The 23566-nt window shown below is 35.8% G+C and overlaps 1 protein-coding gene across 1 annotated transcript; it reads left to right on the top strand.

The window, feature by feature from the left end:
- Window positions 1-1366: 1366 nt before the first annotated feature.
- LOC145675998 (uncharacterized) lies at window positions 1367-23002 on the top strand. The gene is made up of 2 exons (XM_081746835.1): window positions 1367-1859; window positions 11895-23002. The coding sequence occupies exons 1-2, from the start codon at window positions 1498-1500 to the stop codon at window positions 13498-13500; spliced, it is 1968 nt and encodes a 655-aa protein (XP_081602961.1). The 5' UTR covers window positions 1367-1497; the 3' UTR covers window positions 13501-23002.
- The last annotated feature ends 564 nt before the right edge of the window (window positions 23003-23566 follow it).

Raw genomic sequence — 23566 nt, 5'->3', positions numbered from 1 at the left:
GACCTCTACCAACCAATCAGCATCGTGATACCAAACCATTCATCTTACACATAAAATGAAACAAATGAGTGAGGGGTTTTCCCACGTATTCTGTTCACCTTGTAGCGGGTCTAAGATCATGTAACCTCTATCAGCCAATCAGTATCGTAGTACCAAAGTACTCATCAAAGAGGATACCCAAATTTCAAAATCCCAGGGTCTAAGATCATGTGACCGCTATCAACCAATCAAATTCAAGGTACCAAACCACTCATCTTACACATAAAAGGAAACGAATTTTAAAAAATCCTTGAGCCTAAGATCACGTGACCTCTATCAGCCAATCAGTATCGTGGTACTAAAGGATTCATCTTACCCGTAAAAGGGAACGAATTTCAAATATCGCAGGGTCTAAAATCACGTGATATCTGTCAACCAATCAGAATCACACATCTTACCCGTAAAAGGGAAAAATTTCAAAAATCCCGGTCATAAAAGAGAATGAGGGATTTCCCCGCAGGGTAACTCATGACGTCATACCACGTGACCTGAAAATTTGAATTTCCCGCGTGGGCGGGGCCTAACGTCACGTGACCTCTCTCAGCCAATCAGAATCGAGAAAATTTTTGCTGACTCGGCTGCATATAACGGGACCCCTACTACTCACATCTATTTACTTTTTTATCATTTTTCAACTATTCTAATCTTTACATTTTACATGTTTAATTACCTTTCTAAATTGCCGATATTCTTGTTCAATACAGTGATATTGATACTATGCAAAACTTTTGTAATGCTTACTACAAACAAACAATCAATTGCCGAGAGAACAATTGTGGTTGATGGAGTTCGTCAGTGGTAGTTACAGCGAGTGCATCGTGTTTCGTGTGCTCTGTGAGGACGAGAGTTGAGTGGGCCTTTCTATACATATACACTACACTTACATTATTTTTTCCATTTACACGTTCATACATTCCCTTCTTTCTTCAACACTTTTTTCCGTTCATTTTACACTCCCCCTCTTCTCTACCTTTTGCCCTGTCTCTCTTGGCCCTCAGCCCTCTTTCCCTGTTCGAACTTCTCTCCCGATTTTGACCTTTACCCTATTGTGTCGTATTTCTCTCCCGATTTGACTTTTTCCCGATTGTGACATTACTTTTTTTCACGTCTATTTTACTTTATCATACTTCTTACTTTGCATATGTCATATACCTTTGTACTCCTCTTATTACTTTTATCATTTTTCTACTAATCAAATCATTACATTTTACATGTTCAAGTACCTTTGTAAATTGCCGATAAGTTTTCAAAGACAGCGGCAACGTTCTTTTGCGCCACTTTTTTGACGCATCTACAAAATTGTGGTTGATGAAGAAGAATAAGACGAAGAAGAAGAAGTTTGGAAATATAAAGTTGTTTTTGTGAAAGTACTTGTAAATCATTTCATTAACACTGGCAACGTAAAACATAAGGGGAGTATAAGAACAGTGTTAAATTCTTATTATATTTCAATTCACAATGGCTGGTAAGGCGTCTGTTAAGTTGGAATTGATATGCAAAGAAGAAATTGCTTATGACTTACCTAGTGATGATCCGCTCGAAGGGAGAGGGTGGACATACGAACTAATGAATGACAACAAAGAGTTAATATTATCTACAACGGAAGGAGAGGTATCAGTGGACAAGGATACAGCTATGTGCTCTTTGGATGTGAAACTAAACGTTGATAGGGTGAAACCAGAATTAGCACCAGAAGATCCTGAATTTGAAAGTAATATAGAAACGCTAAAAAAAATTGTGGTTCAGGAGACTTGCGCGTCGTATTCTAATGACTCCGAACAATTAACAAAAAAAAGTTTAAATTCAGTTCGGCCAGAAAGGTAATGTTCAATTCTTCATTAAATAATTGGCTCAGATTGATAATACTGTTACATGGTTTCGGAAAATTTGTTGGTTGAAAGCAATACGTCACGAGAAATATTTAGGTATGGGAGATATCATGAACGTAAGTTAGTAGTCTACAAATTGGAAATGACATGGGACACATAGACAAGCTGTATACCAAATAAAAATAACAGCAAGATTGATACGATCCATACAATTCTTATGTAGTTCGTATCTTGATAAAATAATTATTTTTTATTATTGTTTAAACATTTCTCACTAATTGTTGCACATATTTAAAATATGGGTGCTCGACGATATTGTTTTATTTATATAGAGACATGTAAAATAACAAATAATGAGAATGGTAATTATCCTAAAATTTTACAAATGTAAACCTGTAATGTATTATATTCGAACATAAACTATGGACGTTTGTGATTTTATTTTGATTTAGCTCAAATGGGTCTAGCTTGATTTTTCCGGCGGGCTCCGAAAAACAAGTAAAATACAAGATAAAGAATATTTTAACCATCTATGGATGTTCATTATTTGTAGAGGTCCATACAATAGTCCATTTCATAGCTGCACTCATTTTTTCAAGGAAGTCGACTTTTTACATTCCCTGGAATCTTTTTTAGGGTATGGACCTGCATTTCTCAATATGGGATCACTTTAGGGGCTTGGTGTTCGTATAATATATGAATTATTGTAAAATCAACGCTAATCAGCATGTGCTAGATGGCCGGTAAAAATGAGATTGCTATGCAGATTAGGGCATTACGCAGAATGTGGGTAAACAAGAATAGCGCAAAATTCTGTATTTAGGATGACTTACATGTCTTACGTGTTGAATGTGTTCTTGTACGTTCCTAAGTATTTTATAGGTAACATGCTGAAATGCTTTCTTGGCTCGTATATTTGTGTTCCAAAGTAACACAATACATTAGGGACGTAACTTCTTAATTATAAGGATCCCTTCATTCCCAAACATTTTCATAGTTCCGTGTTATGATTTGCCACACTAAATTTTGATACCAAATTTCGCTTACAGTGGCACATCAGGCCTTACTTCGCACAAAATATGAAGAGATTTTCACAGTCCTCCGTCGGTAAAACCATGAACTGTATACACGAAGTTTCAACTACCCCCTACGATAGAACATGTAACTTTATTTTGGTGTTAATGTTGGGGTCAGCATCAGTTCTAATTACAGGGAGGGTTTGTTGTTGTAGTGGCGTGGAAAACAGTCACTGTAAGGGCCGACAAATTTTAAAAGAATTACCGTCAATGTTAAGTCAGTTTCGTTATATTATACAACGTAACTAATAACCGTTTGAACATTTTAATACAAATAAGTTAGTTAAACGGCGGTTAAGCGCTACGGAGCGCCATTCTGTGCGTAATTATTTGACAACACAGGTTGTAAGTGATTCATAAAAAATACAGATTAATGAATTGGATCCTAAAACCAACGGTGCTGACAATCTCTTACAGCTGAAGCTTGCAGGGTCCCTGACGATTCGAATTAATTGCTTCTACCATAAGACCTTACATAGCACCCTAGTTGCATGCCTTCGGCATTTAAGTCATGACTAGTGATGGGCAGTGGGAATATTCCCGGTGGGAAGGAATTTATAAAATGGGAATATTCCCGGGTTTTTTCCCTGGCATATAAATTCCCGGGAAGAAATTTATTTCCATTTCTTTACTTTATCTTCCAACTTATAAGAACAATATGACTAATTACTTTATTTTAATATATTATGATTTACTTCTAGGTTTTAAATAGCTTAGAGGTTAAAAAAATTAAAATTATTTGACGGTACTTTATATAACTAATAATATGATTTCTTTAAAGTTCCATTTCAATTTGCACTAAAAAGTAGGGTAATTGTTTAGTATTAGAGGCCAAAATTAGCAAAAAGTAAGATGATTTACGGAAGAAATGAGTTGATAGTGATGTTCAAGTAGTCAAGAAAGTATCGAACATAGTTTTTTTAATTCAGTAGGGGATTATATAAAACGGAAAGGTAAGTGGAAGTGATTTATGTGAGAAAATAAAGTGAATTGTTGGTAACGAATATAAAAAAACACGTGCCAGGCGGGGCTTTAACCCGCCTTCATTCGCTAACGCTCGCTCTGCAATGCTCTCTGAATTTAATGTTGATAACGTATTTTAACGTATGAAAACATAAAACAATCGCATCGGAATAGAATATCGCAAAAAAGTAGGTGCAGAACTGCCCCCAATGCTAAAGAACAGCCAAAATTAGCAAAGTACTAATTTACAAATGATGATAAGGAACAATTTTGTAAAGTAATTTAGAATTATGTAGAAATAGAGATGAAGTACTATTAATAAACCTTGAACCACCATTAGTGATAGACGTCGATCTGTCTCCTCTCTCTGACTCGAATTTCTGAAGAGGGATTCGGACTTCTTTTACATGTGTATTAACGTATGGAATTTCGAGAAATAGGTAGAATGAAAGGTCGTGTATGGCAATGTTACGTGCTAAAATATAAAGATAAGCAAGTATGTTGCAAATTTTGTGAACATAAATATGTATGCGCAAATGTTGATAAATTGGTGAGACATGTATCTTCTAGCATTTACCCAATCTAATTGGTTTATGACATTTATAAATTTAATGTGCTTATAATATCAGTATTAGAGTTAAGTTGAGCAAATCCACTTACGTATAAATTTAAACTGTTACTATATAATTTACTATATAATTTTTCACACATGATTAATTGATAGAACATATTGTAAATAAATATACATTTATGCGTACTTTCTAAATATAATAAAGTGTTAATAAAGTAACATAGTACCGTTCAGAATATACATTTTAAAGAATCCTCTGTGGACAACAGTAATAATATGCTGTTTACATAAAATAATTCAACTTTGAAATCATAATATAATAAAAGAATGCAATTTTCTTTGTGATTGAACATAAATTCCCGGATACATTCCCATTTTGGGAATCTTCCCAGGGAATATTCCCGAAAAATATCTTCCCGGGAATTTACCCATCACTAGTCATGACAAATCAGGGTTAATTTCTGAACCCCAATTGGGCTGTCAACATTCAGGCCTTGAGGAGGCATTTTAACAAAATAAATATAATGAAAATGACGACAAGAAATACACCCTGGGAGGAGATTAAATGGTACAACCTCACATTTCAGTTCATCAATTTTTTAATCATTAGTATTACTTCAGGCCCGCTCGTACCTACAAAATTGGTAGGTTTATAAATGTAACCTTTTAAAGAGCGCTACCTAATACTTATGTGTGGCTTACTAGCAATTGCACTTATCTTTATCGAGAATAAAGTCACATCTGAGAGCATTTGTCACAATAGTGAAACACAAGATAACAGTAATATTAACTTGTTCATTAAACATTATTGTTGTTCAGGGCCTACTCGTACGTAGCAAACTTAATATGTTCTCATACCATAAACCTGAATTTTACCATATACTGCCTAACTGACGTAGGCACTCCGTACTATCGATACGTCATAGTATCCGGTGTTTATCGTAGTAAAGGGTGAAATCGTAAACGGGCTTCCCTTTTTCTTTTTCTCGAGACCGGTTTATGATTTCAGGCACAAGAATACAAGAGTTATTTTCAAATATCAAAAAGAATAACATTTTATTTACTTTCTCTAAATGCAAATCAAAACTCTAATTATTTTCTATAAATTCAAATCAAAACTAAATTTTATATCAAAATCTAAAATCCGAACATCAATTTTATTACTATTATACTTTTCTCTAATTATGCCAAACATTAAAAATTAGAACAAAATTTTGAAATTTTAGTCAATTGCCGAATCTGCACATTTGCTGGGACCCAACCCGGCGTCGGACTGGTTTCATCACTTTAATTTTATAACGAATGTAGGGATGACCCTAGGGGATTAACTATATTTTAATCTTCAACTCATCTTAGCTTATAATATCGCTTTCTGTGAAGTCAATTAACTTCAGTTATCATTAGTCACATTGAATTTTCATAGTAGACTGCATATATATATCGAACGACGGACAAATCAACGAGCAACTTTATTAAATTCAAGGTTATTGTCAATTACTTTCAATATTATTACTAAATTGTGTTTAACTTACAGCATTTTGACGGTGACTTGATCTTACATTGCAAATTTCGCATATTTTCTCATTATACAATCACAACATCAGATGAAAAGGTTCACTATCTGAAGAGCACATTTTTTTAATTACCCAAAATTTTAACTTTATGATTAATTGTAGTTATTACTAGTACTTCTCTAATTATGTTCGTAATTATATCTAATTGCCTAACATGTCTCTAAATGCTTGATTGTATGGGGACAGTTAATGTTAATATAAACTTAAAGAAGAATGATTAAAAACTCAAAACATGATTTGACAATAAAATTATTAAGTATGGTTCCCAAAACTGGAAAGACCTGAAAAAAAATACAAAACCTAAGCATCCTAATAAGAATTTGATACTGAAAGTCAGCATCCAAAACGGGATAGCCATACTTTCACAAGTGGTGCGGTATTATTACCATTTCAAAGTCGGAAATCGCGTTCTAAATCAATTACCTGCTTAAAATTTCCAATGCTCTCCTTTCCACATTCATCTTTCATCTCCAAATACTGTAAGGAAACCATAAAACATGACATCTAAGTAAGCGTATGTGATTGTAGAGCGATATTGATGGTTTCTTGGACTGGTGCGTCAGTGGCGGTGGGCACACACTTTGATTCTGAAAAGTAACCTTCGAAATTCGGGGAAATAATCAAATAAATAAGCAGTAGTCCTTTTTTCATAATCTAAAATTTTAAAAGTTCAAATTGGGTATTTCTGATTTCTCATCTCTTCCGGGGTTTAACCCGAGTTGGGGTGAAGTTCACGCTTTTTTGGTGCTAAGATTTTAATTTTCCATCTGTGCCGGTTACGCTTATAAGCTGTAATTTAGCACGGTTACGTGTACTTTTCCAGTTAGTTTGTTTAATTTCAAAATTTTTATCCTTTTTACAGCGTATTTACTAAACTTCCACGTAATGACACGCCTTCCTTTGCGACGTTTAGATTTACGCTGCAATGCGATACCTGCCATAAATTCCTTTTTTTTTTTTTTTGTTTGCGCTTACTATTACTATATTTTGCCATGTAGTTTACTATACAATGTTCGTACGTGTTTTAACTTAAGCTTTTTAGTGTACTTCGGAGTTGATGTATACTTCTTCCGCATTTTTACTCGAAATAACCTCGCCTACAGCTCGACTTTAATTTGCATGTAGTTCGTCTTTGACCGAGTTTAGTGCGTTCCGAATTACGCTTACCAAGGCACTTTCCTTTTATTCTCAACTTATTTCCTTCTGCACGCCTAATGTGTGGTTGTGCGTGCTAAGAACACGCTGTACGTGGAAGTCGACGCACATTGTTTTCATCATGAGCAATCAACATGTCTACATTTTTTGTAGCACTACACTTAAACTTTCGCTTTTTACAATTTCGCAATAATGAAGTACTAGTTTGAAAATTCAAACATTTCGGCAAGTGAAAATTAATAAATGTTGCATCTGATGTACTGATATGATCACGTTTGCTCATTTTAATTTTACTAATTATGCTCCTCGAAATCGAGTTTACGTTAATAATGTATTACGAAAACTCAACTGGGTATCATTGGCCATCTTATTTTTCTTCATAACTTTGGTGTTTGAATTGGGTTCCTTAACGGAAATATACTTTCGACTGCGTGTGCTTTATTTGGAGTGTTACGCTTGTTCACGGTAAACATTTCCGACCGATATATTATGTACGAGACCTTCACTACGTAAAACAGAATTCACTTGGCGGGTCTATTGTGAATTTGAAGTCGTTTCCTTCTACTATACTCAAAGCTGATAAAGTCGGAATGGATTTGCAGCACTAAAACGCAACTTACGTTAGACATACACTGTTACAAAGACAAATTTTAATTTGTTAATTCGCGCAAAACCATTTGCCTGTGACACAAAACCGACCACACTGTAACTCCTTTATCACACAAAATTATCAATTGAACTCTCAAGCCTTCCCTGGCTTTTTCGAGAGGGCGTATACGCGCAACCTGAACTCTACCGCTTATCATGTGTGAAACATCGGTATCCCTTGCCGGCAAAACAATTACATTAGAAACAATTTTTTACAGGTACGCGTAACGATTCTTCTTTTTTGCTATCTCTACACTGCATATTTCCTTTTCCTGACTGTAATCGACTTTCTGGTTTATTTGGCACATATCTTTCACAACTTGGGCCCGGCTCGAATTCGAGACGGTTTCTTTTCCACCTTGCACTCTTTTATTTTGTTGGTTTGCCTACACTCAAACTGTGCCGTTCGCATGTATTCATAGAACACATTGAGACCTTTCTTTCATTCCGCTACACTATTTTTAAACTCAGCAGTTACTGAATCAACATGATTGACCGCGTTAACTAATTTAGAGAGTACTTCAGTAAAGGAGTTATTGGCTACTTTGATATTATTACGTAAGCTGTCTGCTTTGGCATTCAATTCGATCTTTCCTACGCTCTCAAATCGTTTCTGTTACAGGCTTTTAAAGTTCACCTACTGATTCATGTATTTTTTGTCCTAGGCATCCAATATTCATTACCATTTTTGAGCAATGGTTTCTAATTGTTTCTCTAATTCCTCTGTCAACATTGCTTGAAATTGTTCTAAAACAATTTTCATATTGATATACGAGCAACTAATTCAAAGTACAAAAATATAAATGTTTGAGTTTAATACGAAAATAAGAAATATGCACTTAAAACATGAAACACTAAGAATTTTGATATTACGACCATTGACAACCAATCCTTCTTTTTACAACTCAGGTTTCACTTTACGAAGTGCTTCAATATAAAACTAACACAGATATAAACTAGTACCATATATAAAATATTTTCTATAACTATTCTATCAGGTTTTGATTCCATTTTGTACTAATACATAATAACATACTCAGCAAGGCCATGTGATATTATTTGAAAAACAGTATCACATGATAGTTTCTACACAAGAACTGTGTCTTCATCAGACTTCCACTCCTTCTGGTTGCTGGGAGTTTGTCATCACTTATATATACTGTCCGGAGATCAATTTTAATTAGGTTCCGCCCCTTCTTTAAAAAGTAACACTTGTCTGGCTTTCACTTTCACTTTTTCGCTGCACACGTGTCCAATTAAAGGTTTACTTTTTTTCCGCTGGATGCGTCCTGTCCTCTAATTATCCTTATTTTCCTTGTTATTTTGTTTCTCTTTCTTTCTTCTTCCTTTTTATTCCTTCTTCTTTAAGCAGAATCTTCTCTCACTCCTTATTTATCGAGAATCTTGCATTCCAGTTCATCACCTTGCGTCCTGCTTTCATAATCTCTCTGGCTTCCTTCCATTTTCTCACCAAAGTCCTGTTCTCTACTTCTATGACCTCTGCTCCTTCCCACCCTATCCTGTGGTTTGTTTCTTTCTGATGCTCTTATATCGCATTGTTGTCCATTTTCAATCTTACATCATCCTGGTGCTGCTTAATCCTTTTTTTGCATTTTTTTGTTTCTCCTATGTAAATTTTTCTTCTGACTAGTTCAATTATTCTGCTTCCTCTTTTCCTGTACGTCCTAATACCTGCTTTCCGAAACATTCTCTATATGTTCTCTGTTTGTTTGCACAGTTATTGTGTTGAAACTGTCACGCGATACTGTTTTCTTTTTACATATTATCACATAGCCTTGCTCAGTGTGTTATTGTGTATTAGTATTAAGATATTTACTCTTATTCATAAATGCACATGAAGGTGCATAGTGTAAAAGATGTATGTATGTGTGTATACTCAATCAGCTGTTTGCTATCCACTCACATCTACAAGGACTTAAATTCAACAAGAAACATTTTTATGAGCTACATTAATCTCTGTTGCTCTCAATGTCAAAACATATTTACTTAACTTACATGAAAAATCTACATTACTCAGTTCTTGTTTTTATCTATCACTCTGCTTTATTTTTAATTAATTGTGTTCGCCGAGGTTCTGATGGAAATTGACTGTCGACACTAGGCTAATTAGATCCAAACTCAACACGTTATCTGTATAACTAATGGTATTGTAGAAGCAGTTGTAGGAGAATGCTATAATTTAATCCGGAGAACGGTCGCCATGTGGTTGAAATCGTGTATTTTGGTAGTTCTTAGATTCTTGTAAATATAATCGTAACCTTCACATTGATTTTCGTGTTTTTCCCAAGATTTGTAACTTGTTTATTGCATTTATCCCAGCTTTGTTACGGCAGTGTGACGTAATATTGAGGTCTCAAATATTCAGTAATAATACTAATAATATTAATAGTATAGGTAACAAATTTCGTATGAGGACACATTGTATCAAAGCCTGTAAAATAACCCGTAGCGTAAGCCATAAGTTACAAAATAGTCGGGATTGGAGAGAAGTGTAAGGACCAACAGCACATACCCTCTCGATACGTTCCTACAACTAGCTACATGTTATAACGGAAAGTTTCCCTACAACTAGCTAAATGTTATATAAGGAAAGTTAAATGTTATAACGGAAAGTTTCGAGGTAATTTTGGTGTAGAAAGCAGGGATTCTAAACTCACAAGAGCCGTAATTACAGTTGTTTTTAAGTAATGGTTATGCTGGCTAAGCTACAGAAGATGTCGAAGGGGTTTCAAGAAAGGGGTTCCATACCATCATGAGACACCTCTACAGCTACTCAAATTTAAACGAAAGAATTCTGCTAATATTTCGTGTAGCATATATTCTACTGTACGTTTTCAGGAAAAAACTGTAAAAAAAAAAGAACTGAATATAATTGAAAACTAAAGCTTGTATAAAACAACTTGTCAAGTTTGCAGATGTAATTAAAAAATCTTTGCTACAATAATATACACAGACCATAATTCAGTGAGCTCAGAAATACAAACTATCAAAATGATGTATAAGATTCAGTCTACAGAGCAATTGTTGCTTAAATAGTGGCATACACTATTTCTAGAATCGAGATAAGATGAGAAATGTTTACGATAGTTTTGGTCTCGTCTCGATTCTCATCTCCAAAGCATGACTATGGTGTGAGTTAACCTTGTCCCGTCTCGAATTAAAATGTTTCAATCCGATTTTGTTTGGTTTGTTTTAGAATCGAGATGAGAAATTCGTGTTTTCATGGGCAACATTACACAAAACCGAAATATTTTTTTTTGCCTAATTTCACGTTTCTGCTTGTAATGGTACGAGCTGAGCGATAATAAGATTTTAATTTTTAAATATTCTTCGAAATGATTGTGATTATTATTAGTATTATTCCTGAAAATTTGATAGTTCAAGTGCTGAAACAAACGAGTATTCAAATATTTGAATGTAATGAAGCCTGTGTTATCGCCGATCTATTTCCATCAAAATTCGTATAGAAAAAAAATGCATGACGTGTATTTGATCGAAGAACCTCGAGATTACTGGTCGAGCCTTAGACCAGTGAACCACGATCACAACGCTGTAAATGATTCATCTTTAGTCTTGTTACTCTAAGTTACTCTGCCTCAGCTTGGAAAGTTGTATGTAATTTTTTAATTGGTTTCAAAATGCCTTTCGTGTTCCTCCTATGATGATATAAGTTAACCTTTGGATCGCAAGTTGGTGTTTTCTCCACACGAAACTACAGATGAGACAGATTTAATTCTCATACTGTGCATTTGTGTCAAGACTGCCGACAATACTTTGTCATAGACTTATGACCGCCACGATATAAATGGTCGTTTAATTTGATATAGTGAAACAAACTACAGCAATTTTTTTTGAGACAATAGTGAAATGGTACTCCATTTCATATTTCTACAATATTTAATTTAATAAAACAAATGAAGCGTAACTTTATCATGTAATACGGCGAATGATTACATGTTTTCTTGCTACTTAATCACTATCTCCATTTACATTTCATTGTTTGTTGAATTTGTTACAGGCGCGATAACATCTTTGCTTTCCACGGAGAAGGGAATACCTTTACTACATTAAATAAAGCCATTTCTCATACTTATGAGGAATCTTATACTTCGACGCAGTTTGCCAAAGGGTATCATCGATCACGTTTGACAAAAAATATGGTGACACAGGAAAGTGAAAAGCCTCATACGTACGAAAATAGTGATAAACGCTCTAATCAAAGTTCAACTGTGTCAAGTGGTGAGTTTGTGCATTCAGGTGAAAAATCTCATATTTGTGAAGTATGTGGAAAGGAATTTCGAGTATGTTCAAGTTTGACTACGCACATGGTAATTCATACAGGAGGAAAACTACACACGTACCAAGAGTGTGGTAAGACATTTAATCGATCTTCGACCTTCTCTACACACATGTTAATCCACACAGGAGAAAAACCTTACACGTGCCTAGAATGTGGTAAGGCATTTAAACGACGTTCAAATTTGGCTACACACATGTTAATCCACACAGGAGAAAAATCTCACACGTGCCAAGAGTGTGGTAAGGCTTTTAGTGATTGCTCGAATTTGGCTACACACATGTTAATCCACACAGGACAAAAACCTCACACGTGCCTAGAATGTGGTAAGGCATTTACTAAATGTTCAGATTTGGCCAGACACATGTTAATCCACACAGGAGAAAAACCTCACACGTGCCTAGAATGTGGTAAGGCATTTAATCGACGTTCAAATTTGGCTACACACATGTTAATGCACACAGGAGAAAAACCTCACACGTGCCAAGAGTGTGGTAGGGCATTTACTCAACGTTCACATTTGGCTACACACATGTTAATCCACACAGGAGAAAAACTTCACACGTGCCAAGAGTGTGGTAAGGCATTTAATCAACGTTCAAATTTGGCTACACACATGTTAATCCACACAGGAGAAAACCCTCACACGTGCCTAGAATGTGGTAAGGCATTTATTCAACTTTCAGATTTGGCTAGACACATGTTAATCCACACTGGTGAAAAACCTCACACGTGCCTAGAATGTGGTAATTCATTTAATCAACGTTCAACTTTGGCTACACACATGTTAATCCACACAGAAGAAAAACTTCACATGTGCCACGAGTGTGGTAAGGCATTTACTCAACGATCAAGTTTGGCCATACACATGTTAATTCACACAGGAGAAAGACCTCACACGTGCCTAGAATGTGGTAAGGCATTTACTCAACGTTCAGGTTTAACTAGACACATGTTAATCCACACTGGAAAAAAATCTCACACGTGCCTAGAATGTGGTAAGGCATTTACTCAACGTTCAGATTTGGCTAGACACATGTTAATCCACACTGGAAAAAAATCTCACACGTGTCTAGAATGTGGTGATTCATTTAATCGACGTTTAACTTTGGCTACACACGTGTTAATCCACACAGGAGAAAAAACTCACACGTGCCAAGAGTGTGGTAAGGCATATACTCAACGTTCACATTTGGCTAGACACATGTTAATCCACACAGGAGAAAAACCTTACACGTGCCAAGAGTGTGGTAAGGCTTTTAATGATCGCTCGAATTTGGCTACACACATGTTAATACATACAGGAGAAAAACCTTACAAGTGCTAAGAGTGTGGTAAGGCTTTTGATAGCTCGAATTTGGCTACACACAGGAGAAAACCCTCACTCGTACCAAGAGTGTGGTAAGGCATATACTCAACGTTCACATTTGGCTAGACACATGTTAATCCACACAGGAGAAAAACCTTACACGTGCCAAGAGTGTGGTAAGGCTTTTAATGATCGCTCGAATTTGGCTACACACATGTTAATACATACAGGAGAAAGCCTTACAAGTGCTAAGAGTGTGGTGAGGCATTTAATCGACGTTCGACTTTGGCCACACACATGTTAATCCACACAGGAGAAAAACCTCACACGTGCCGAGAGTGTGGTACGGCATTTACTCATCTTTCACATTTGGCTAGACACATGTTAATCCACACAGGAGAAAAACATCACACTTTCCAAGTGACAGATAATCCATTTAGTCAATGTTGAGGTTTAGGTACACACATGATAGTCCACACAGAAGAAACTTACACGCGCCAAGCGTGTGGTAAAGGATTTAGACTATGTTCAAGTGTGGTTACGTTTATTTGTTTCACACAGGAGAAAAAGATTAAACATGCCAAGAGTGTTGTAAGTCATTTAATCGATGTTCCAAATAGGCTGGACATATGTTAATCCTCAGAGGAACAAAATATCACACATGCTACGAGTGTGATGGCGAATTTAAATATCGTTTAAATTTAGTTACACACATATTAATCCATACAAGAAAAAGAGGTCACGTATGCTAAGAGTGTGGTAGGAAGTTTAATCGAAGTTCAACTCTTGCTACACATATTAATATGCCCTGAGTGCGGTATGTAATTTGATAAACGTTGAAGTTTGGCTAGAGACATGTTAATCCACACAGGAGTAAAACACCACACATGTCAAGAGTGTGGTAAGGCATTTAATCTACGTTCGAAATTGGCTACACACATGTGAATCTAAACAGTAGCAAAATCTCACCTTGCAAAAATCCTTGAATAGAATTTATTCAACGTTCATACGTGCTGAGCCACACAGGATCAAAACCTCATGAGTGGAAAGTGTGGAAGACGATATAGTCAAAGCTAGAACCTTGAAATGCAGTTGAATACAACTCAATCACCAAAGAGATGCAAGAAGCTTAGCAAGGCATTTACTCAAGGTTCACATATTGCAAAGTAAATCATAATCCACAAAGGACCAAAACCTCACACGAGCGGAGAGTTTATATGAGATGTCGCATTCTGTTGGAGGATTAGAGATAATATAATCTACTCTGTTATTTTTACGCGTGCTATGAAAATTGTAGTATCCCAAATTGAGTGCTTGAGTAGAATAGTTGACAAAGGGATTCCATTTGTGTGTGATGTTATCCCATGTTTATTGTAGATCCATATCTAAGCTCAAGTTATAGTCACCAAAATGAGCAACTTTGTCACCTTTTGACAACTTCCGGAAATGATTCGTGGCATCTGTCAAGTAAACTTTGAGCACTGTTCCTATATTGTCTGCAGAAACACCCGCCGAAGACTGTTTTCCGACAGACTTACCTCTGCTCAAATAGTTTCACACTCACGTACGAGATCATTCTGTGCTCTGCTGCCCCATTAATTTTAATACTACAAACTGTCCGCCTTTATGGCCTTGCGGTCTTATTTTTTATGTAGAGAATTGGTTGAGAAACGACATTCCACTGTTCCTTGTCGATATTTTCAGACATGTTTCGCTCACCACTAAACAGCCATATTTACAGCACAGTCTGCAGAATTGTTTGTAATGCTTTGTACATTTTGGTATTATAGTTTAAAGGTGGTTTTCTGTTCTCTGCAATTTTGAGCAGCATTCTTCTGCTCATCACTACATTCAATGCAGAATATAAAGCATCTGATTTGGCACAATTCTATAGCGTGGGATCACGTTGTCCAAGTTACTCTCACTCTTTTTTTGCCATCTGAGTTGAACATTGTAAATTATATTAATTCAGTGTTCTCTACCAATAAATGATAACGATATTTCACTGCATCTCCAACTGTCAAACGCAGACTCTAGCCGTTGCCTTACTACTGGGTTCACAATGGAAATGATAAAGCATAGAGATAGCACAAATATTTTTCCCGAAGCAGTAGCTCGAACTTTAACTTTTCTGCGGTTAGATACCGCCTTTTTGTATTTTATGCATAGACGTTCCTTAGTACATACAAAGGTTTGTTACTGCCAAACTTAAGATACAGATTTACAGTGTGGATAACTTCATTATTCAAAATCTATAAAAAAAAAAAAAAACTGTTGACTTTCTAACCAAAAGTTTTCCACCTACCTTTCATTGTCCGATTACCTAGTCCCACTTTGGAGCTATACCAATGCATAACTTGTCTATATTACAGTAATATATCGAAAAAGTAAATCTCAGCTATATTAACAAACGCTTCCAAACTCAGCACCCTTTATTCATGCAATATATACTACCTCACTTTAGACCCCACACCAAATCGCTATCAGCATACTCCTTGTCCCTAATGTTTACGCTCTGCCAGTACACTTTACCCTCGTGAGATTCATTATTCTTAACCTTATAGTGGTAAGGTGAAAAACATTTTTATGAATGGTAACATTTTTCCTCCTGGACCCAGAAACATTTTTGACTGATAAGATGTGAACTAGGATTTAAATTTGTATTATATATACAATATTAAATACAAACACCAGACAATGGATACGCTTTAAGCGAAACTATACATTTTTATTGAGGCAATACCTTTCTTGTTAAAATTAAGTTCGATAATTATTTGACTATTTTATTGCTTAGATACCGGTACTCAAAATAAAATATTTATTAACTAGGAAGAAGTAAACCAGGATTTCTCCTAATAGCGGTATATTCACGTTTCACTTCTGCAGCAGTCTCCACACATCATTTTTGCGTGACTTAGGCAAATCCACTTACAGCACTTTTGGAAAAATATCTGGCCACATGTGTTTATACATGTAACATCGTCTTCGCTTTCCGACATGATTAGGTACAGAAGCATCCTCTAGAGTCAATCCGAAAAAGCTTGCTGTGTTCGCTAAATGTATAACATTACTATTAATCAGTTCTACATTATAGAGGTGATAAAATCACGTTATTTGCCATCGTGTAGTATTTCTTTCTTCGTCATATTCAGTAGGTATCTGGTCTACTATGTCCACCCCACCTTTAGTATCGTTGTAAAATCTGACCATCTCTGGCTTCCTGTTATCTCTGGAACTCTCATCTAATTTGACGTCATTGGGCGTACTTGAGATCCGCACTACACACAGATTTTTCTTAGATGCATACGAACCAATGGTGCAGTTCTAATGAAAACCAAATACACTACTGTATTCTTTCCTCCTTTTGGCATTCACAAACGCGGGGGCAACTCTCTAGTTTTTTACGAATTGTTCCTATAATAGTTAACTTACTGTCTCATTCCATTTATTTAACCAAATTGCAGCTTGTAAACCGATTATTGTAAAAAGGTCTCTTTGCAAGACGAACCATGAATCTGTTGACACAATCTCTTCACTACTTCTTCAGGTTTGTTATCTATCTGGAACGGGCCTTCTGATTGTGTCCTTACATACACTTCTATGTTTGTTGTGTAGTATAATGTTTCACCAACAAGAATAACAATTTTAATTCCACATTTTGGAGGTCTTTTCGGCATATAAATACGAAATCCACATCTTCCCCGGAAAGCGACAAGTGTCTCACCCAAAGTTGCTAACATACCAATTAAGAAAACTGTTGTTGCATTTGTTTACAAATAATTCAAAAAAAGTCACGAATTGGGGCTAATCTGGGGCTGAAGGTTATATGTGATTATGTTATTCATTAGCATCTTCCACTCTTTCATCCATCATATCCTGCCCAGTAATCACTTTCTGCTCAGTTTGGCTTCTCCGGTTCCCATCATCACATAGAGATGACCCTACGCAGAAGATACATTCATTTGTCTGATTAACAATACACATGTGTTAACTTGTGCTTCGCACCTCCCCTCATTCTCCATCCTCGTTATCCCTTTGCACATTTTTTTATTTTCTCTAATTGTTTTGTATTTATATTGAATCAATCTGTCTATATTAGGTTGTGTTATATATGTTTACTTACATTATAATGCTAAGGATCAAAGTTCCATACGCCCATTTTTCTTTTTCTTTTTGATTTTTTGTTAGTTCTTATACCGTATAATTGTAAAATTTCGATAGAGCACAGATCTCCACTTACACTTTATAAATAAATTCTTTTCCATCACTCACGTTACAGAGGGCGTAACCTTCTCATTGTTTGTTAGCCACTTTGGTTTGCCGGTAAAACGTAGTGCATTCACATACTTTCTCAGCTGGCGCACATGTAGTGAGGCGTAGCTGCCAAGTCTAGACTCAGTTTATTCCACTCATGTGGGCGCACAGTGATGCTAATTCATTAACAGGCGACAGGTTGCAAAAAATTGAGAGCTTTAACGAACGTAATTTGGCTGGAGTACACAAGTAGTATAATTTTTAATCATCATTATGATCATTTTCACTCTTATCCTGTTCTCATCACATAGTGTTTCAGTTCGGTTATTTTACCGCATATGATAATTGACGATGGAAAATCTTTCATACATCCTTTGAAGATAAAATTGCCGGGGTGGCTCAGTTGTAAAGCGTTTACCTCTGATGCATGGGGTCTCGAGTCCAAACCCTGCTCCCGCCAAGTTAACTTTGTGGTGGACAAACACCGTGTGCTTGGGTTTCCTCGGAGTTTTCCAGTTTCCTCCCGCTTTCTTCATTCCACAATTTCATTCTTGCTCAGCATACACTGAACCAAGTTCCCAGAGTTCTCGTTCTCCGACCAGTGGCAACCACCAAGCATCATCAATGAGTTCACCACCATTTAAGAAGCATACAAATGCACATAGCATCTCGAGCTCCGACTCTGACTCCAACTAGCTTATCCTCCTGTGCAGCCTGTCTACAGCTTGCTACAGAAAAAACTACAATACAAAGTACTTTAGTTCGAAGGTTTTACTTGTCTAGCTTCTCCAGTATCGGCAACGCAAAGATATTTCGCAAATGGTAGAAACAAAAAATGGATTCATCATTAAATCACAGTCTGCTAACTTCGCAAATAATTCGTGACAATCCAGTTTCGAAATGTTCAGGAAAACTGCAACTTTAACTTCTCTCAACAACATCCGACACTAGCAACCTCAGCCACATACCATGTCAATAGTAGTACGAGGAGTCCCTCTATCTATAACACTTGATATATAGGCTGAACTTCCTGAAGTGGGATACACCTTTAAAAATGCATCCGTATTCGGAACAATCAGGGACCAACGTACATAGTTCGAATTCTGAGAACATCACAGGATATTATCAGCGACCTTTTGTATAAACAAATCTTAGTTTTCAAGAAGAGACGCCGATTTGAACAATCCTGCTCATTACGACCAATTCCTCACCCAGGTAAACGCTGTCAAGAAAACAAAGTACATCCTATGAACCTGTTATCCTACAAAGATGTGCACACTTTTCCTTTTCCTATGAAAACTGTCCGAATCTGCAACGCTTGGTATCAATTTCCGCCTCCGACATATAGCTACAAGTGCAAGTCTCGGCTTGCTCCAGAAGAATTCAGGCCGAAACTTGTAGTACCACTATTGACTCATTATGTTCAAAATCGAAAAGGTGAGACTTCGAAAGACTAATCAATTTCTTTATATGCATAAACTATTAGCATTTGTCACCCACACTCTTCAAAACGTTCGTCTTTTGCACAACCATTAATATTAAAACACGTTCAGCACGCAGCTCGCAACATTCTTCACCTCGATTTTCATGACACTTACAGTGGTTCGTACATGCACTTTCATGTATCTCCACCCGAAACAACTATTTAACTTCATAGTGATCATGTATCTAGTTATTTGACTATGACTTTTATTTCTATTTCTCAACATTCTCTTGTACTTACCTCATAAACTCATATTGTAACAACTATTACACGAGGAACAATTTGACACTATACTTATCAGTAAAACGCATCTCACTCTCAAACTTAATTGCAAATTTACCGGCTATCAACTCATTCCACACGATATGAAGCTTCCGGCTCGATGCGCCACTAGCGGCGTTACAATACTATTTTATCCTTACACATGTAATATTTTCCATAAGTAGAAGCTTTGCTTTATATATACTGAAACACAAACAAAATATTTGCTCAGCGAAACAATATATTCACATAAAAATATTACATACGTGTTACAGTTTCGCCAACTAACATTTTGGCTTCATCAGACACTATGAGATACATGAGAAACGTGCAGTCTTATATACACACAAGAGCTGAGATATCTTGTTTCTGATTGGCTCCTGGCAGCAGCCAATCCACTTCAAGTATTCTAATTCGTATTTCCCTATACCGAGGCTTCCTATTTGTTGTAAATTACACACACACATCAAAAGGACGATCTTGGCACAACTAATCTAAACTAACAAATAATTGGCATAAATAATTATATAATATTATAAATATATATAAATACACATAAATAAATAAATATATAAATAAAAGATAAACATATAATTACCATACGCTTAAAAAGACGACACACACATACAGTATATACTAGTGGTAGGCGCAGAACCGGTTTTTCGGTTTCCGGTTTCCAAGAAAAACCTAAACCGTTTTTTCAAAGTTTTCAAAAAACATGTTTTCACCGAAACCGGTTTCGGTTTTTCAATAAACGGTATCGGTTTTCTTCAGAACCCGGTTTCGGTTTTCTTCAAAAAACCGGTTTCGGTTCATTATCAATTGATCATTAAACAAACGCCTGAGAAATATACAACCACTGTATACAAACATGTTTTGTTGGAGTGTATAACTTAAAGAATGTGTTATTTTTTAAAAAGGCAACACTTCCAGTGTACCCTAAAAAAGTATTAAAGAAATAATAGCCATGTTTTTTAAATATTAAATTGGAACTGGGCCAATCTACACAAAATTTGGAATCGACCAGCAAAAATGGCACGATTCTAGCACTTGTGGTTTTCGAGATCTCATTGTCAAAAGGATTCGAGACAAACACATAAACTTTTATTTGCACACAAACATGTAAACCTAGCATTTTAATATATAGATATGTATAGTCACAAGTGATCAATTTAATGGGGAGAATACTGAAATGAAACACTATGCCCTGTATGATAGAGTTGCGTAATATTATGTAGTAGATAGAAGAAATGGTAATACTAGTACAAAAATTGCTTGATTTATTGTCTTCACGAATAAAGACAGACGGAGACAATCCTACGGAGGCTCATCTACCGCCTTTTCAAAAATTACTGTGTATTGTTTCTTTGAAACAGCTCTTTCTTAGTACCGTCGTTGAATTAATCTACTATAGCGAACTTTTTGGCTTGTTTTAGAACTGGATACCGAAAATCCGGATAACTACTTACCGGTAAGAAATTGAAATGTATGTAGGCCTATTGGTGTTCATTTCCTGCACTCAGAGTAGAAAATTATTGTGTAAATCAATTTTTTCAAGCGCTCTGAGCCCTCATTCACAAGCGGTATTCGAGCTCGACACAACGTAATATTTGCATTTAGTTTGCGGTAATGAAAATAAGCATTAATAAATAGCTTTTTTCTGTTTTGTATTTGCTCATGTACGCACATTTTGCTTTGCGTGAACACAAATCGCTACCACGCAGTGGTCTCATGCAGTGACACACATCACAAATTAAGTGTTATGTCGAAGCTTCAGATTCTAAAGGATGATTCTATTTCGTTCCTGTACAGTTAATGGAGAAATTTTGTGTCTTCTTTACAGGTCAAGTTGCTATGATCAAAAATACCAGAATTTTAAACCATCTAAAATGTTCTAATTTGGGGGTCATAAAAAGGGGTAAAAGTGGATCTGAAAAGGTAGGAAGACGGTAGGTAGCAGCATGACGTCACGCTTGTTACCCCTTCCTAACTTTCTCCATTGTATTTCTTAAGGAACTGGGCGACGCATACATATTTTTTCGAAGTCGGGACGGAATCCCCCCCCGCGTTTAGAATCTATAACCTAAGTGCCATTTATGTATATATATCAACGCACTAAATATTGATTTAGCCTCTCTTCGTCAAACAGTTTTGAACAATGGAATAACAAGGCTCCCTCTACGCGGTATGTTCTACCTCATATAGGTATTATTTTCTCCCTTAGTGTGATTCTAGGAAAGTGAAGTGCATTCGATTTTAAAAAGAGGAAAATTAAAAATAATAAGTAAGTAAAATAAAAATATTAGGTCCATTGTAGTTCTAAACTGGCTATGATATGCTATACCACCAGTAACAGTATCAGATGTAATTTCTTGGGGACAAAATCGAAGGGTGGATACATTTTATTTGAGGGAGTTATACAGAAAAGGTTAATTTCACATTATTTGCGCAATATTAATATATACTACCAGTCTGGGGTGCAGGTATAGCCTACGAGTAGCGCCCGACTCCTTGGCCCCCATTGGCAATGGTACTTGTACCAGATTTGAATAACAACTCCAGGTAAGGAAAGTTCTATTAATATTTTATTTTGTTTAAAAGATGTTAGCTTAAAACTGTTAGCTTAAAACTAAAATATTGTTGTATTAAAAGATGTTTCGATGTGCACAATAGCTAACATTGTTAAAATATACTGATAATCAAATGTACGAAAATGTCATTTTCTGTAATATATAAAACAAAATCCTAAACAACGTTTTTTCTAACGTATAACGTCCTTAAATGTATTTTATTCAAATTTGAACGTTTTGGAACCTAAAAGTCTTAAGCCTATAATGTGTCGAGCTTTTGATAGTAAACATTTGCAGGTGCATATGGTGCAACGATTGTCAAGGTCAACTGCGCAAACGCACTGAGCAAGCATTTAATATTCATTTCAGTGACCTGCAAGATAAGGGTGAAATTAGCAATTAAGTGTTAAGCAACTAAGTTGAAGCAAAGCACAATATGTCACGGAGTGAAGTGTGAACGTGCCGAGACTAGAGAAGAAGCTAAATGCTTCTTGTGTAAAAAAGTACTTAGATGCAAAGGAGGATCGACAAGTGCCTTATTATCGCACTTGAGAACTAAACACATGCCTTGTATTAATAAAGTGATTGCACGGAACACTCAATCACAAGATGATGACGATCCTGGAATCTGTGGTTCTAGAAAACACATCACATTAAGGTAAGAAGATTTAAACACTTTTCTTTCTTATGTAATTTGATTCAAGGGATATATACCGTCGTGTTTTTTATCATGTAATATTTCCATTAATATTTAACTTTCGTTATTTTGGACATCCGTTTGGTCTAGTGGCTAACAAGCTTGCCTACGGCACGCGTGGATTCGGTTCCCGGTGGGATACAGTTGAACGGAAAAAGTGGTTCAGATACCATTATAATCAGTAAGTCCAAGTCTCCTTTAGTCATCATTGCATAACCGTGAGGCGGTAAACTGAAAGAAACCAAAACTTTCGTTATTTTATTTTACCTTAAAAGTGGCTTTAAGGGATAATGGGATGTACAGTAAGGGCAGTTTTTAAATTCGTGCTAAAAAAATACGCCCTTCCTGGCTACCATATATATATATATATATATATATATATATATATATATATATATATATATATATATATATATATATATATATATATATATATATAATGTGTGTGTGAGCGGTTTAGTCAAATCTTGTAAAATTCCAGGCACTTCCATATTAAATAGAGTTGGGAAAACTTGTGCAAACACAAATCAAACAAATCTCATGACAACATAGAATTTTCACATAATATTTATGTGAATAATAATATCATAATAGCTGAATTTACCTCTTATAAGACAATGGATGCAGTTAAGTCACAGTAGTTTCCACAAAGCTTCCTTCGATTTTTTTCCTTCTGCCTCGATTACTTTCCTAGCAACTTGAGAGGGCGGTGTTTCTTCCTTGTGATATCCAGCGCTTAACGTACGGGAGGGGTTGCGGACAATGGCGCACCATTATTATTTATTGTCATTAAAGATGACACACTTCCAACCGATAGCT

This window comes from Thermobia domestica, chromosome 18, assembly GCF_964235325.1.
Source record: "Thermobia domestica chromosome 18, izTheDome1.hap1.1, whole genome shotgun sequence".
In the NCBI taxonomy this organism is placed as follows: Eukaryota; Metazoa; Arthropoda; class Insecta; order Zygentoma; family Lepismatidae; genus Thermobia; species Thermobia domestica.
This window is presented reverse-complemented; position numbering and strand designations above follow the sequence as displayed.

Excerpts from the sequence above, each read along its gene's own strand:
- LOC145675998 (XM_081746835.1), top strand. The coding sequence starts at position 1,498 with ATGGCTGGTAAGGCGTCTGTTAAGTTGGAATTGATATGCAAAGAAGAA. Across the intron at positions 1,860-11,894 it reads AATTCAGTTCGGCCAGAAAG|GCGCGATAACATCTTTGCTT; the intron begins GTAATGTTCAAT and ends AATTTGTTACAG.